General features: G+C 37.4%; 1 protein-coding gene across 9 annotated transcripts in view; it reads left to right on the forward strand.

The window, feature by feature from the left end:
* The window catches only part of mettl15 (methyltransferase 15, mitochondrial 12S rRNA N4-cytidine), a 308904-nt gene that overhangs the window by 151849 nt on the left and 142430 nt on the right, over positions 1 to 14625 (forward strand). For 3 of the 9 annotated variants that reach the window (XM_073906752.1, XM_073906759.1, XM_073906754.1), the window contains exon 6: positions 2157 to 3256. The exons of the other annotated variants lie outside the window; for them this stretch is intronic. In XM_073906752.1, the coding sequence (XP_073762853.1) occupies positions 2157 to 2179 (23 nt within the window). In that variant the 3' untranslated portion in view covers positions 2180 to 3256. Of the gene's footprint in view, positions 1 to 2156; positions 3257 to 14625 lie in introns of those variants that run through there. 9 annotated transcript variants of the gene reach the window in all.

Genomic DNA, 14625 nt, shown 5'->3' on the forward strand with positions numbered 1-14625 from the left:
CTGTGGCGACCCCAGATTAACAAAAGGACAAAGCCGAAGAGAAAATGAATGAGTATAGGCAATGATAGACAAGACAATGTTTGATTAATATGAAGTCTTTTAAAATGCTTATTTATTAAAATAAAGGTTACAAAGTAAAGAAGAAATATATTGTGTGTTTGTATATTTATTTCACTGCCTTCAAGATTTTACATTGTAAACTAAAGGGAACAAGGGGGGAACAAATGTTGTATTTACCCTTTAACTACAGGTAACAAGAGAGGAACAAAGCTTCACTTTAATTTACAACCCTCAAATGTGGTATTTACCCTGTAAGTACAGGTAACAAGGAGGTAACAAGAGAGGAACAAAGCTTCACTTTAATTTACAACCCTCAAATGTGGTATTTACCCTGTAAGTACAGGTAACAAGGGAGGAACAAAGCCTCACTTTAATTTACAACCCTCAAATGTGGTATTTACCCTGTAAGTACAGGTAACAAGGAGGTAACAAGAGAGGAACAAAGCTTCACTTTAATTTACAACCCTCAAATGTGGTATTTACCCTGTAAGTACAGGTAACAAGGGAGGAACAAAGCTTCACTTTAATTTACAACCCTCAAATGTGGTATTTACCCTGTAAGTACAGGGAACAAGGAGGTAACAAGAGAGGAACAAAGCTTCACTTTAATTTACAACCCTCAAATGTGGTATTTACCCTGTAAGTACAGGTAACAAGGGAGGAACAAAGCCTCACTTTAATTTACAACCCTCAAATGTGGTATTTACCCTGTAAGTACAGGGAACAAGAAGGGAACAAATACTGTATTTACCCTTTAACTACAGGGAACAAAGAGGGAAGAAGCTGAACTTTAACATACTAGTGTATACTTGAACACTAAGAACAGAGTAAACTACAGCAGCAGTTTTTATTGATTGAAGACCAAATTACTAGATTTTTCTATAAAGCATCAACTATACATTTACTGAAATGCAACAGTTAGCCCCCCTGTGCAACAGCAGTAAAGATGCGAGCCTGTTTTAATCTGCATTGAACCCTGACGGTAGGCCTATGTCATGCAAAGTTATTTGTTGATAGTGAGTTATGGAGACATTGATGGCTTTGGTGAGATCGACGAGTAAACATAAGGTAAGTAGTGTATGAAAATATATTTTATATTGAATTGCAGATTTAAAATACATACAGTATACAATAAGGGTTCATAATTTCACAGGTTGTAAACCTTTTATTCATTAAACACCCCATATAAAACCCAAGCACTGAATAAGAGTACTAATGTACTCACGCAGGTGCATATACAGTACATTTGCAGATAGCAATAGGTTGTCACCATCCTTGCATAATTCTTTATATGTATACAATACTTGAAGAAATGTACATCGTAAACTTAATATACTTCTTTGCGTGATGGATATCTTATTGTTACTCCCCTTTTACGCAAACATTATGGTTTGTTCTTTTGCAATTTAAAACCTTATTTCACTGTACTTACGCGGTACCTTTCATGCTGAATATCTGGTTGTTATCCCCTTATTACCCGAGCATTACAGATTGTTCCCTTATACTTACGTAAACGTTATTTATACTTACACTATAGGTACAGAAAAGTACACCGTTATTTCACTGTACTTACGCGGTCATTTTCGTGATGAACATCTGGTTGTTACCCCCTTTTTACCCAAGCATTACGGTTTGTTCCCTCATACCTACACATACGTTCATTATACTTACACAGTACGTACAGAAAAGTACACTGTAATTTCACTGTACTTACGGGGTACTTTGCGGGTTGTAAAAGAAAGCGTTACCCATTTCTGTGTGGAGTTTGCATGTTGTCCCCATGTTCGTGTGGGTTTCCCTTACAGTTTAAAGACATGCACAATAGGTGAATTGGGTAAGCTGAATTGGTCATTGTGTATGTGTGTAAATGAGAGTGTATGGGTTGCAGCTGGAAGGGCATATTCTGAAAACATATGCTGGATAAGTTAGCGGTTCATTCCGCTGTGGTGATCCCGGATTAATAAAGGGACTAAGCCAAAAAGAAAATGCATGAATGAAGATTACAAGAGATAATAATGTGTTCAGCATTGCATTCTGCATTTTGCTATCTCAAAATTTACACTCAAAACTGTTTGTTTTTTTCTCGTTATCCACAGAAAACCCCTCCATCAGCCCCTGATGTAAAAGGTTTCTTCTTCCAGCCAATCAAGATTTTGGTGCTACTTGAAAAACCCCTTTCCTTGTTTAGAGCTGATGCTTATGGTGTTGAAAGAAAAGAACGATTTGGAACTATAAGCTCTGGCACTAGCACTCAAACTGCCTCGGTTGAAAATAGGGAGCACCAGTTTAGCACCTCAGCCATTCAAACGAACCACTGAAGAACCACACATGGCCTAACATGTTTCTTAAATGACATAGAAGTGTAATAAGACTTCACCCCCGCAAAGAGTTGTTTAAGTTTTTGTGTGTGTGTGTGTGTGTGTAATTTGTGAAAGTGACACAACTGGGCTTGTAGAAACATAACATGCATTTGCATTTCAGTTGGTTGAAAAAAAGTTGTAATTCAATTCATGGAAAGATCTGACTCACATACAGTTTGTTCACAACCCGGACATTGCTTCCACTTATGCTTTCAAACATAGGACTTTCTTTGCAGTAAAGATGATTATGTGATGCTTGTGGTAAAGATGTCAAGCTTACCTTTCCGGATATTGACAAAAACTCTCTTTTCCACTAATCTGGATTCCACACTTTCCCAGTCTGCTGTGGTATTCCAGTACACATCCACCCACCTCCTATATCCGGTAAACCGCTCAGTGCCACCCTGAGGCCCATTTGTGTGTTTGTGCATTAGCACATTAAAGCTTTGCAGACAGCGACAGAACTGGAGGGCAGTAGCGGAAACAAGCAGATTCCTCCTGGCTGACCGCCAGAGGGGTTTTTAATGGCTGACCTGGCTCCCATTATCAGCTGTTAAACCCCTGACCCCCCTCCCTACCCACCCTGCATTCTTCAAAGAGGTCTGGTGCTTTTGGCAGCCGTGCAAGTACATCCAATCAATTGCTCTTAATAGATGTACAATTGTCTACTTCCCTCTGTATATTAATCTGGGTAATGACAGTGGCCATTCACAGGCCCCGAGCCATAGGGAAACCTACACCTTTTGATAGCAAAGTAATTGAAGATGTGATGTACTAGGATAATAAATGAATTAACAAATCAATGAAGTGCTATAAAATAAAGAATAACTAGACTATAACTTACTAATGCCTTTTAACTGGATAGATCACCCAAAAATTGACAATTGATGATTATTCAAGGAACAAATTCACAAGTTACTTGTTCAATATATTGATAAGGAAATTAATAGTCATTAGCATCCATAATAGAAAAAAATATATAGAAGTCAATGGTTACCAGTTTCCAAGCTTCTTCAAATTATCTTCTTTTCAAGAGTTCACACTTTGCTGATGATTGATTATGAAGCTTACTTGGCATGCTGTTCTGGGAGAGAGCCCTGAGCTCATTAGATCCTCGAGCCTGGGGCTCCCTCCCATTTGCAAGGTGAGAGGGGAGTTTGAGCTCAAGTAGATCTCGAGAACTCCCCTGCTGTAGTAGCTAATGAACAGATAGTGATTGCTCTTAGGAGATAAGTACTTGAGCGTGTCTATGGTGCAGATTTGGATTAGTAAATTAACTTAAGTTGCATGTTTTTGGATGATGGGAGGAAACCGGGGGACTTGGGTGAAACCCACATGAGCACGTGGAGAATGTGTAAACTACGCACAGAAACGTTGGTTGGCTTGGTAAGGACTAGAACCAGTAATGTTCTTGCTGTGAGGCAACAGTGCTAACCACTGGGCCACCATGCCACCCATCTAGGTAAGAAGCAGGAGTAAGGGTGGAAGGGGGGATTCTTCAAAACGAAGATGGCTGTTGTATGGAACTTATAGGGTATTTATAGTGGCTTAGGAATCGTCTGATTGGTGAATCATAAATTGAATAATGCTGGGCCAGCCACAAGCAATCACAAGCATGTGATCCTCTCTAAATTAGTTTATACATAAACTTCACTTATGTTAATCACAAAAAAGAAACTGATGAAGGTGTAGAATGACCCAAGGGTGAGTAAATGATGACAGAATTGATATTTTTGGTTGAGCTACTCCTTTAACTACATAACAAAAGGTCTGGCTGACTGGACATTCAAGTTGAGAAATGGCTTAAACAAACAGTGGCCAGCATTTCCCTGTTGTTTACTGTGTTGGCTTGGACAGATGGCCAACTGACCTCAGATCATCAGAGGCTTGAGTCATTTCCCAATTAAACAGCTGTCCAGCCGGAAGTCACACATTCACCTAGAGGGACCCAGGGGAATTTTTTGTCACTTATTAATTCCCAACCCTGTCTCTGTTGCTTGCTCACTACCTCTCCACCTCCACTATACTATTCGTCACCCTTTATGAACAGTTCTTTATCAGGGTATTTAACCTCTTTGCGTGTTGTTGCTTGTTATTATTCTTGTTGTTTAGTAAGCCACCAGGTCTCTGGCCAATCATGTGCTAGATGGAAATTCATGGGTCAATTCTCATTCAAATATAATGCTGTAAATGAATAATTCATTTAATAGGAATCTCATTTGAATTTCTAGTCTCCCTTTGTGAGTTTCGGAGGGACTGTCATCAGGAGAAGTCCTTGAATTTCGATGCAGAGAGCTTCTTAGAGGAATGATAGATTTGTTGGAGAGTTTCTACAGTCTAAAGAAAAAGTTTCATTGTTGAATTTCTCGCATGGTATTTTTCGTACTCATTTCTTTATTTGTTTGTTTGTTTGTTTGGACATTTTTTTATTAAGCAGATCTGTCTTGTAATTAAAGAGTTTTAATTATGCAGCTTCTTTCAAAATGTAAATTAATAGATTAATTGCACTCTCAAGGATGCTGAATACCATGGAGCAGCATACTCTCCCACTGCTGTTTCCTGAAACATAAAACATTGTGACAATGCTTTTCTTTCATATTCACTTTGGTATAATATATTCAGAGTGCATTATTTCGCCTTAGCAACTATAGGGTTCAATTCAGTACACATCTAGCTTTTACAGTACATTATTTTAAAAATTAAATCTGTCTAATTTTTTTTCTTTTTGTCCAGCATAATTTTTACACAATGGATGCCTTCCAGCCGCAACTCAGTACTGGGAAAAAAACCATACACACTCATTCACACTCACACCTTACGGCTAATTTAGTTAATCCAATTCACCAACACTTTAAAAAGTAACAAGTTAAGTTAATTTCGAAAACACGTGGAAACTGATTCCCTCGAGTTCATGAAGCAAATCAGTTCACCAACTTTAAGTAACTATTACTAACTATTACTTTGTGTTGGTAACTTGTTTACTTGTATTGGTTACTAAACAGCATGAGTACTTACTCAAGCAATTAGTAACAGGTTCAGTTAACTTAAAAAATTTAGTTATGCTTAATACACCTAACTTACAGCAAAGCAGTATTCTCAATTAGCCTGCTTTTTTATAGACAAAAGCATGGGAACTAATTGCCTCAAATTTAGGAAGCAAATTAAAAAATAACTTTGAGTAGGTAACTTGTTTACTTGTGTTGTTTACTATACAACACAGAGTACTGGTAACTCAATCTGCATTAAACTTTCTCTTAAACTAAGACAGAAAACATGACACTTCACTAGTTATTCACCATTCTCTCAAAAATTATGTTGACATTTTATTTTAGTGGGTTCCACATAATTGAGTTAGGTTGCATTTAAGTAGCAATATTTAAGTAAACTTATGCAAATTACATATTTAATGCAATTATGATGAGTCAAGTCAATTTAACATTCTTGATTTAGTTTTAATGCAAGTTAATTAAACTCATTTATAACAAAAAGTGTAGTCACCTTCAACCTAAAAAAAAATCAAGTTCCATATTTTGAATTTTCCATTAATCAAGAAACATTTGATTCCGGCAAAAGTTACTTGTACAAAATCTAAAGACCATGCGGTTATTCAAAGCAAGAAAAACGTAAAAAGAAAAGTAGCAGTCAGTACTGAAACAAGTACAACAACTGCTCAACATTACAAAGAAAGCATAACTCCTGCCTCTTGCTCTTGACATTCATCAGGGGTTGCCAAAGCAGAATGAACCGGAAACTTATCAAGCATATTTTTTATGCAGCGGATGCCCTTCTAGCTGCAACTCATTGCCGGGAAACATCCATACACACTCATTCACATTTATACATTATAACCAATTTAGTTCATCCAGTTCACTTAGCTCATGTCTTTGGACTGTGGGGGAAACCGGAGCACCCGGAGGAAACCCATGAGGAGAACATGCAAACTTCACAGAGAAATGCCAAGCCGGGACTCGAACCAGTGACCTTCCTACTGTGAGGTGACAGTGCTTATGACTGAACACCGCCCATTTTGAAAAACATGCATTCAGTAATCTACCAGGTGATTCAGAGTAGTTGGTATCATGAGCAGAAAACACATTACTCAAATGAACATTCTTAATGATTAACTAAACTCTCTCTCACTCCCTTTCCTTTGGCTTATTTCTTTTTTATCAGGGGTAACTACAGCAGAAAGAATCCATTAATTAAATTCTTCAGATTAAATTAATATGTCTTAGCTTTCTTAAATGTTTTTACTGTGAAAATCTTGTTTTACCAAAACATTTAGTGTATATTTGCAGTTTGTTTTGTCTGTTTGTTTATTTTTGGTAAGCCACAATTAAAATCTTTTATAGTTGTAGTAGACAATATAGTAGTTGTGGTTGTTGGTGTAGTGGTATCAGTAGTAGCCATTGTAGCAGAATCAGCTGTAGTAGACGTTGTTGTAGTAGAATCAGTAGTAGTAGACATTAGTAGACATTGTGGCTGTAGTAGCAGCAGCAGTAACAGTAGTAGTAGCATTAGTAATTTCTGTAGTAGTAGTAGTTGGCTTAGTACTTATTGTAATTATTATTGTTGTCAATTATATACTGTATGTTTTATTGATATATGATTATTGTATATATACTGTATATATATGACTACTGATATATATATATATATATATATATATATATATATATATATATATATATATATATATATATATATACATACAGTTGAAGTCAGAATTTTTACCCCTGCTTTGATTTTTTTTTACCTTTTTTTAAATATTTATATACTTTTTTTAAAGGTCAGAGGAGTGAGGTTTACCTGCACAGCACCTACTAGCTGGCCTCTGTTACACTTGCATGTTCTCCCCGTGTTGGCATGGGTTTCCTCCGGGAGCTCTGTTTTCCCCCACAAGTCCAAAGACATGCGCTACAGGTAAATTGGGTATGCTAAATTGTCCATAGTGTATGTGTGTGAATGAGAGTGTATGGATGTTTCCCAGAGATGGGTTGCAACTGTAAGGCATCCGCTGCGTAAAACATATGCTGGATAAGTTGGTGGTTCATTCCGCTGTGGCCACCTCAGATTAATAAAGGTACTAAGCCGAAAAGAAATTGAATGAATGAACGAATAAATACATAAATAAACATAAATAAATAAATGAACTGGAATTCACAATTAAAAAAACAGGACGTGCTATATTAGATGTATTAGTATGAACCATTCATTCTGAAAAGATTGCTGTTTGTTTATTTTGAATACACTGAATTAAGGGCATTTAACTTAAATTTCATTCCTCTAGCTAGTTTTAATTGTATCATCATGGACATCATCGTGGATAGTTGTGAAAATGGCGGCCGCACTAGTGTGTTGTCTACAAATTTGACTGTGAGACAGTAAAAGGCCAGCAAGGCGTTCTCTCTCCCTCCGCCAGCCCAACCCAGCAGCAGCATCAACACTCAGCCTATCAATTATTAAGCAATACAATTACCATCCAGTCAGCCAGTCAGTTATTTTACCTCATGGTTGACATTTGGAAACAGGGAGAGTGCCAAAGACGGGGCAGTGAGCGATGCAGGGAGGGGGATTGAAGGTATGCGAGGGAAAATTGCATGGGGTGAGTCAGAGTGTAGGAGCGCCATTAGGCCTCATTCACCTCCAGTGAATGGGGTGTACCTGACTTCCCCCCAAACAGCCCCACTGATCGCTTTTGCTGCAATGCACCAGCAAAACAAGCCAACCTGCTTCACAAAACGGATCTCAGGTCTACACAGAAATCTGGATTAGATTTACAGTCATTTTTTTTTCATTGCATACTTAAATTAAAGTCCGGCAATTCTGAAAGAAAGTCAATTACCTGCCATCGGCATATTGATTTTTAGTGAACTGAAATACTACTTGTTTTTTTTTTTCTCTACTTCTTGTTTTTCTTTCTTCACAGAATTAGTTAATATTGAATCAGTTAGTCTTATTGACTTGGGACTTAATGTTATTTGAAACCTTTAGCAGCCAGTTAAACCTTAGGCATATTTGTTTTGTAATAAGCCTTTTAACATGTAATTAGCTGGCTGAGTGGATTCACGTCTCTCATTTCATGTTTTCAAGCTTGCTTCTTTCTTTTTTTTCCTTCTGAAACACATTCATATCAGCAACTGCAGCTATTTAGTATCACAAGCTACCGCAGCATGAAAGTGTTTTCACCTGGCATGCTGAAGACAAGTTGCAAGTGCCATTCCAATTACCTTCAATGGGTAATTGCACGGGCAAGATAATTGTATACAATTTTCATGTCTGAAGGGGCTCACTTATTGAATTTGATAATAATACTGCCACTGAAAAGGCATGCACTCTCTCTTCATAGTGCTGTGTTAATGGAACGTCTTTGGTTAGATACACAAATATCCTAGATATTAGGAACTAAGCATCCCATTTTAGCATGTTTCATTTTGAAGTGGAAGTGCATTTAATCTTCATTCATTCATTTTCTTTTCGGCTTAGTCCCTTTATTAATCTGGGGTTGCCACTGCGGAATGAACCGCCAACTTATCCAGCATATTTTTTTTTTTTTGCAGCGGATGCCATTCCAGCTGCAACCCATCACTGGGAAACATCCATATACACTCAATGACACACATACACTATGGGCAATTTAGCCTACCCAATTCAACTATAGCGCATGTTTTTGGATATGTGAGGGAACCGGAGCAACCGGAGAATGCAGGGAGAACATGCAAACTCCACACATAAACGCCAACTTACCCAGCCGAGGCTCGAACCAGCGATCTTCTTGCTGTGAGGCGACAGCATACCTACTGCGCCACTGCGTTGCCACGCATTCAATATTTGTACTTAATTAAGCATATCAGTCTCTAATAATAAGATGCTTTTTAAGATCCACCTTTGAATGTTAAGGAATGAAATTAAAAGCAGTTTTTCCTTTATTAAACAATTGGTAAAAATATTAGATGTTTAGACCAAATATTACTTTCTTATTCTGAAGCAAAACATTTGTATGTTATCTGGAAACGAATGAATATATTGCTGTTTTGTAATTCTGACCAATTATCATTTTTTATCTGCTGTAAATTACAAAAATGTATTTTAAATTTACAAGAAATATCGTCAGTAGCTGCCTTAGCTGTATTTTACACACATATATTATATTACAAATGTATATTAATGCAGCAAATGTTATGTAAGTTAATAAAAAAGAAAGAGAGAGAGAAAGAAACTCTTCAAATGACCTTCAATTATTTTGCTCGCAATTACTGTAGAAAACAACCAATAAGAAAAGAGAAAGTGAAGTGAAGTGCAGCGCAGCGGTTAATCTCGACGTAGGTAGCTCCTCCCACATCAGGAAGTAATATTTTCATTCGCAAGAGCAACGATGTAAATAAATTACCTCAGTTATTATTTGCTTTGAATATGGAAATTTACGGAAAGGGAAGATGATGTATTGGACAGCATTAGGCAAAAACAGGAATATGCCCATTCACTGGTGAGTTTAGAATATTTTTTTCCTAAGCACCACTTTCGGCTTTAAATTTTAAATCAAGTTATTTAAACGGTGTAATGTTTTACTTTCATGGTTTCATTGTCAGATTTATGTAATTATTTGTTTAAGAAATGTGCGAAATGTAACGTTGTTATTCCTTCAGCAAACACATTGTTAAAATATCAACAAATAACTAAGTAAAACAGAATGTAAACCTTTAACATTCTTGAACATGAGTATGTATGAGCGTATGTGTATATGAGGAAGCATACTGTAGTAGCATCGAATAATTTGCATTAAGCGCGCCAAAAACAATACTTTTTTGTATTATCTGCTTGTTAAGTGTGACGTCACGCGAATCGGCTTCCGGGTCCAAGCGCTCTATTCAACTGAATGGGGAGACTCATAAAATGGTAATAATAAACGTTTACAAAGCGATTTAAGTCTTTCGAAAATTACGATCGCAGTATATATGTCCATGCCTAATATCCGATGGCCAGAAAGTGATACGTTTTTTTTATAAATTATTAAATTTTTGGTATTTGTTATGGTGCAAGCCCAGAAATTGTTGTGTACACTATGATTTTATATAAAATTAACTGTAATGTGTGATAGGAATAAAACGTGATCATAAACGAGTGATTTCTCCACTCAAATGAATGGCGGCTTGGACCCGGAAACAATATTACATACGTCACAAACACTTCACCACTTAACAAGCAGATACTGTATATTCTTTGAAGTGTAACGTTAGTAGCCTGCATGAAATTTGATAGTACTATATACACCATATTGTCACTGGCTTGTGATTTTTATTTTGATGAAACATGATTTCTGTGTGCAATCTTCTGGTATATTTTTAATACAAATTTAAAATTCCTTGGCATTCTTTTTGGATAATAATCAACTGTTTAAGGCTATTTTTAGTTACTGGTTGTAGCTGTATAATAAATAGCTAATGTTTGTGCTTTACTTTTTGCTGCTAACTCCTGATGTTACACTAATTATTAATTTATCAGCAGCTGCCTATAATCAGTGTGGTTATAACAGTTGAAGCTTAGTGATTAAATTTTAAACATTTATTGCATTAGGATTTTATCAAATCAGTTTATTTAACCAAAATCCTCACACTAAAAATTCCCAAGATAGTTCTGAAGGAAAAAGAGCTACTTAGATTATTTAATGCAAATGCCAAAATGATTGTGTCCATCTGTCCATGTCTGCTTGGCTCAATTGTCCATTATTGGTCTCCGACCATTCCTCTGTTATATTGTGTGGGTTTGTCCAATTAACGATTGCTGAAGGAATCTGCACTGCTGGACAGTCCACACATTTAGCTCTTTTCTTTATCCTTTAATGCAAACAGCAATAAAATAAAACCATTTACCACACTTGATGATAATTATATTTGCATAAGGCAATCCATTAGTGTTGACGTTCATCTCAACAACTGAAACCAGACCCCTAGAAAGTACAAGATTTAAAAATGTCAGTGTTTGCTCATGGAGACAGTTCTTGGCATGAATGTTTATGTTGAGCTGTTAATGTCATGTCACTTTAAAACCACAACAACACTGACGGCAATGCAATAAACAACAGAAGAGCTTTTCAGACTGTGGGGATTATTGGTTTTAACCTCTGGTGAAGGTATGTTTTGCACTCTTGAACCCTTTTGTCAGTATCATAATAGACAAAGTAAAGTATCCATTGGGGACTTTTAAGAGTATAACAAAGACCTTTGTATACTTTAATACTTTGTGAATTTATGTTGTTTCAATCAATTTCTACTTAGAATACACGCTTGAATGGTTGCTATAGGAGAAAAGGCTGTAACTATGCCAAATGGTTTAAATAAAGGTCTGATATGCTCATTGAAGGGTTTGGGGCTATTAAAGTTTGTCATCAGCTGCTTAAATGTAAGTAGTGGTGGACACCTGAAATGATTAAAAAATAAGTAAATGTAGTGATCCTTTAGATGTAGGGCTGTGTGATGAATCGAAATCGAATCACAATCGCGAATGGAAACATTGCGATTAGCTAATCGCAAGAGGCTGCGATATGAAAATGTATTATTTAATTTCCCCCGCCCAGAGCAAATGTGTGCATGTCTGAGTGTGACAGTCTTACTAATCAACTGAGTGAGCACACTTTCGTTCTGCCCAATCAGAATTGCACAACCGAACAGTTATAGATGCATTAGTTGCAGAATTTTAGAGCAGTTTAATGATTTTTAAAACTTGTTGTTGGATATTACGTCATTCAATGCAACTATGACTGTACGGAGAGCTTACCACCTACTAACCTACGGTTTGCATTAAGAACATGTTAACAAATTTAGTTACAAACTAGCTAGAAGTTACAAAGCCCCTAGTGTGGACTTTACCTTACAGTTTAAGAAAGAAGTTACGAACAGTTGGTGCAACCCTGCCCAGGAGATAACTGATGCCATATTGCATGACCTCACTAAAGACACGGTGCCTTTTAATGCAGTGACCAAAGAGGGATTTAAAAAATCTCATCTAAATGCAGGATAAAGATATACATTTCTTGCACCTATTTTAGCCATTTTGGTGTACCACAGCTGAACATTTAACATCATGATATTTTGTGTAGCATCTGTGATAATTATTTTGTTTAGGGTGCTTTCACACCTACACTTTTGTTTCGGAACGTATCTCAATTGCCCAGTTAGCGCGGTTCGATTGGCATATGTGAACAGGGCAATCGCGCTCTGTTCCGCGCCAAAGTAATCGCTCCGAGATCGCTTGAATTAGGTGGTCTCGGCTCGATTGAAACGAACCCTGGAGCGGTTCAATTGCAGTGAGAAAGCGATCCGATCCGAGCGCGGTTATATCACAGTGTTTTATGGATATGTAATAGGCTTACGGCTATATGAAGAGAGAATTATGAGCAGGGCGGGAAGTTTCGCGAGTCTCCGGATGCCCGCAAACAAGTGATGATCTCCCAGTAATCTCGCGTCTCTCTCCCGGTCCTCAAATAGGCATCGTCGCGCACCCTTCTCACCCCTCCCCACCATGTCTCTCCTCAGACACGTCACGCGCGCACACCCTGTCAATCACCACCAAACCACCACCTCTCCTGACAGCTGAACGGGACTCTGCAAAATAAACCCTGACACTCTGACCAATGTGAGGAGAGTTTACTCGCACGTGACTTGTTTATGCTCTTTTAGTCCGATTAGAAACTTTGCAGTGTGAAAGCGAACCGCTCCAAGAGCAAAGAGCAACAATGTAACAATTTTAATCTCTGTTTCGGAACAACTGAATCGATTCACAGGTGTGAAAGCACCCTTAGACAATATAAGCTACAGAAAGGCTCTCGATCTCGATCTCGATCTTGATTTTACCCCCTAGACGATCTTAATCCAGCTTTTCTACGATTCTGCCAATCATTTTTTCAAGTTCAGCAGAGAAGCAAAAGCGGTTGCACGAGTCTTTTCATTGTTTCACATACGTTGCTCAGCAACATGGACACCTCCAAGCATGTTGAAAGAGTCACATACTGTATTTCTAAGGTATAATTAGAGCTGCACAATTCTGGCTAAATAAGAATTGCGATTTTTTGCCTAAAATAAAGATCATGATTTTCTCACGATTCTGTAGATGTAAAAGAAAGGTTAAGTGGGCTATTATTATTGTTATTCTCAAACATATGGTAAAACAGCAATAGGCTTTGTGTTGCTGTACTGTTGGTTAAAATGCAAAATTTTGTATAGACTTGGAATGTTGGACTTAAACAGACTTTTAGATTTGTCCAAGTCATTAATGCTGATGATAGTTCTGATGTTGCATTATTATGTTTGAGACATATGCTTACAATCTGTCATTTTCTGATTAAAATCAGTCACTGACGTGATTTTCGTTAACCCAGGAGACTGGGTGTATATTTTTGCATTTCGGCGGGTTTTGGATACTTTTTGGACTGGAATCAGTCAGCTACATCAGGTAACACTGTGTGCGCTTTCAGTTTAATTTTCACTGATAAGAGCGGTTCTCTTCCCGCACGGCTCCCAAACGATCACTCTGCTACAAACTGAATGTTATTTACGACTTTATTACCTGTCATTAACAGCATATGCAGTTTCTGTTCACTAAAGTAAACTTCATTCAGGGGCGCGCGTGCCCGCCCTCCCTGTGGTAACAACTGACGGTCAGCTCACATCACGTGTGATTTTGCAGTTGCAAATAAATTACATAAAGACAGAAATGACATTTTTGGGGTGAATTATATCTTATAAATACAGTATGTGACTCCTTCAACACCATTTGGAGGGTCCACGTTGCTGAACAACGTATGTAAAACAATGTGAACAACAGTGCGGCCACCATCGCTTCTCTCCTGAACTTGAAAATATGTTTGACAGAATCGTAGAAATGCTGGATTAAGATCATCTAGGGGGTTGAATCGAGATTGCGATCTTTTTACGATTAATTGTGCAGCTCTAGGTATAATTCACCTAAAAATGTCATTATTGTCTTCATATAATGATGTATTTGTGGCCGGAAAAATCGCACGTGACGTAAGCTGCTGACCGTAAACTGTTACCACAGAGAGGGCGGGTGTGCACCCTACTTAATGATAGACGCGTACGCATCTACTTTAGTGAACAGAACCTGCATAAGCTGTGAATAACAGGTAATAAAGTTGTAAATAATATTCAGTTTGTGGCACAGACTCTTCTCGCCGCACGAGAAGTATGAA

This window comes from Danio rerio, chromosome 7 (assembly GCF_049306965.1).
Source record: "Danio rerio strain Tuebingen ecotype United States chromosome 7, GRCz12tu, whole genome shotgun sequence".
Taxonomy (NCBI): domain Eukaryota; kingdom Metazoa; phylum Chordata; class Actinopteri; order Cypriniformes; family Danionidae; genus Danio; species Danio rerio.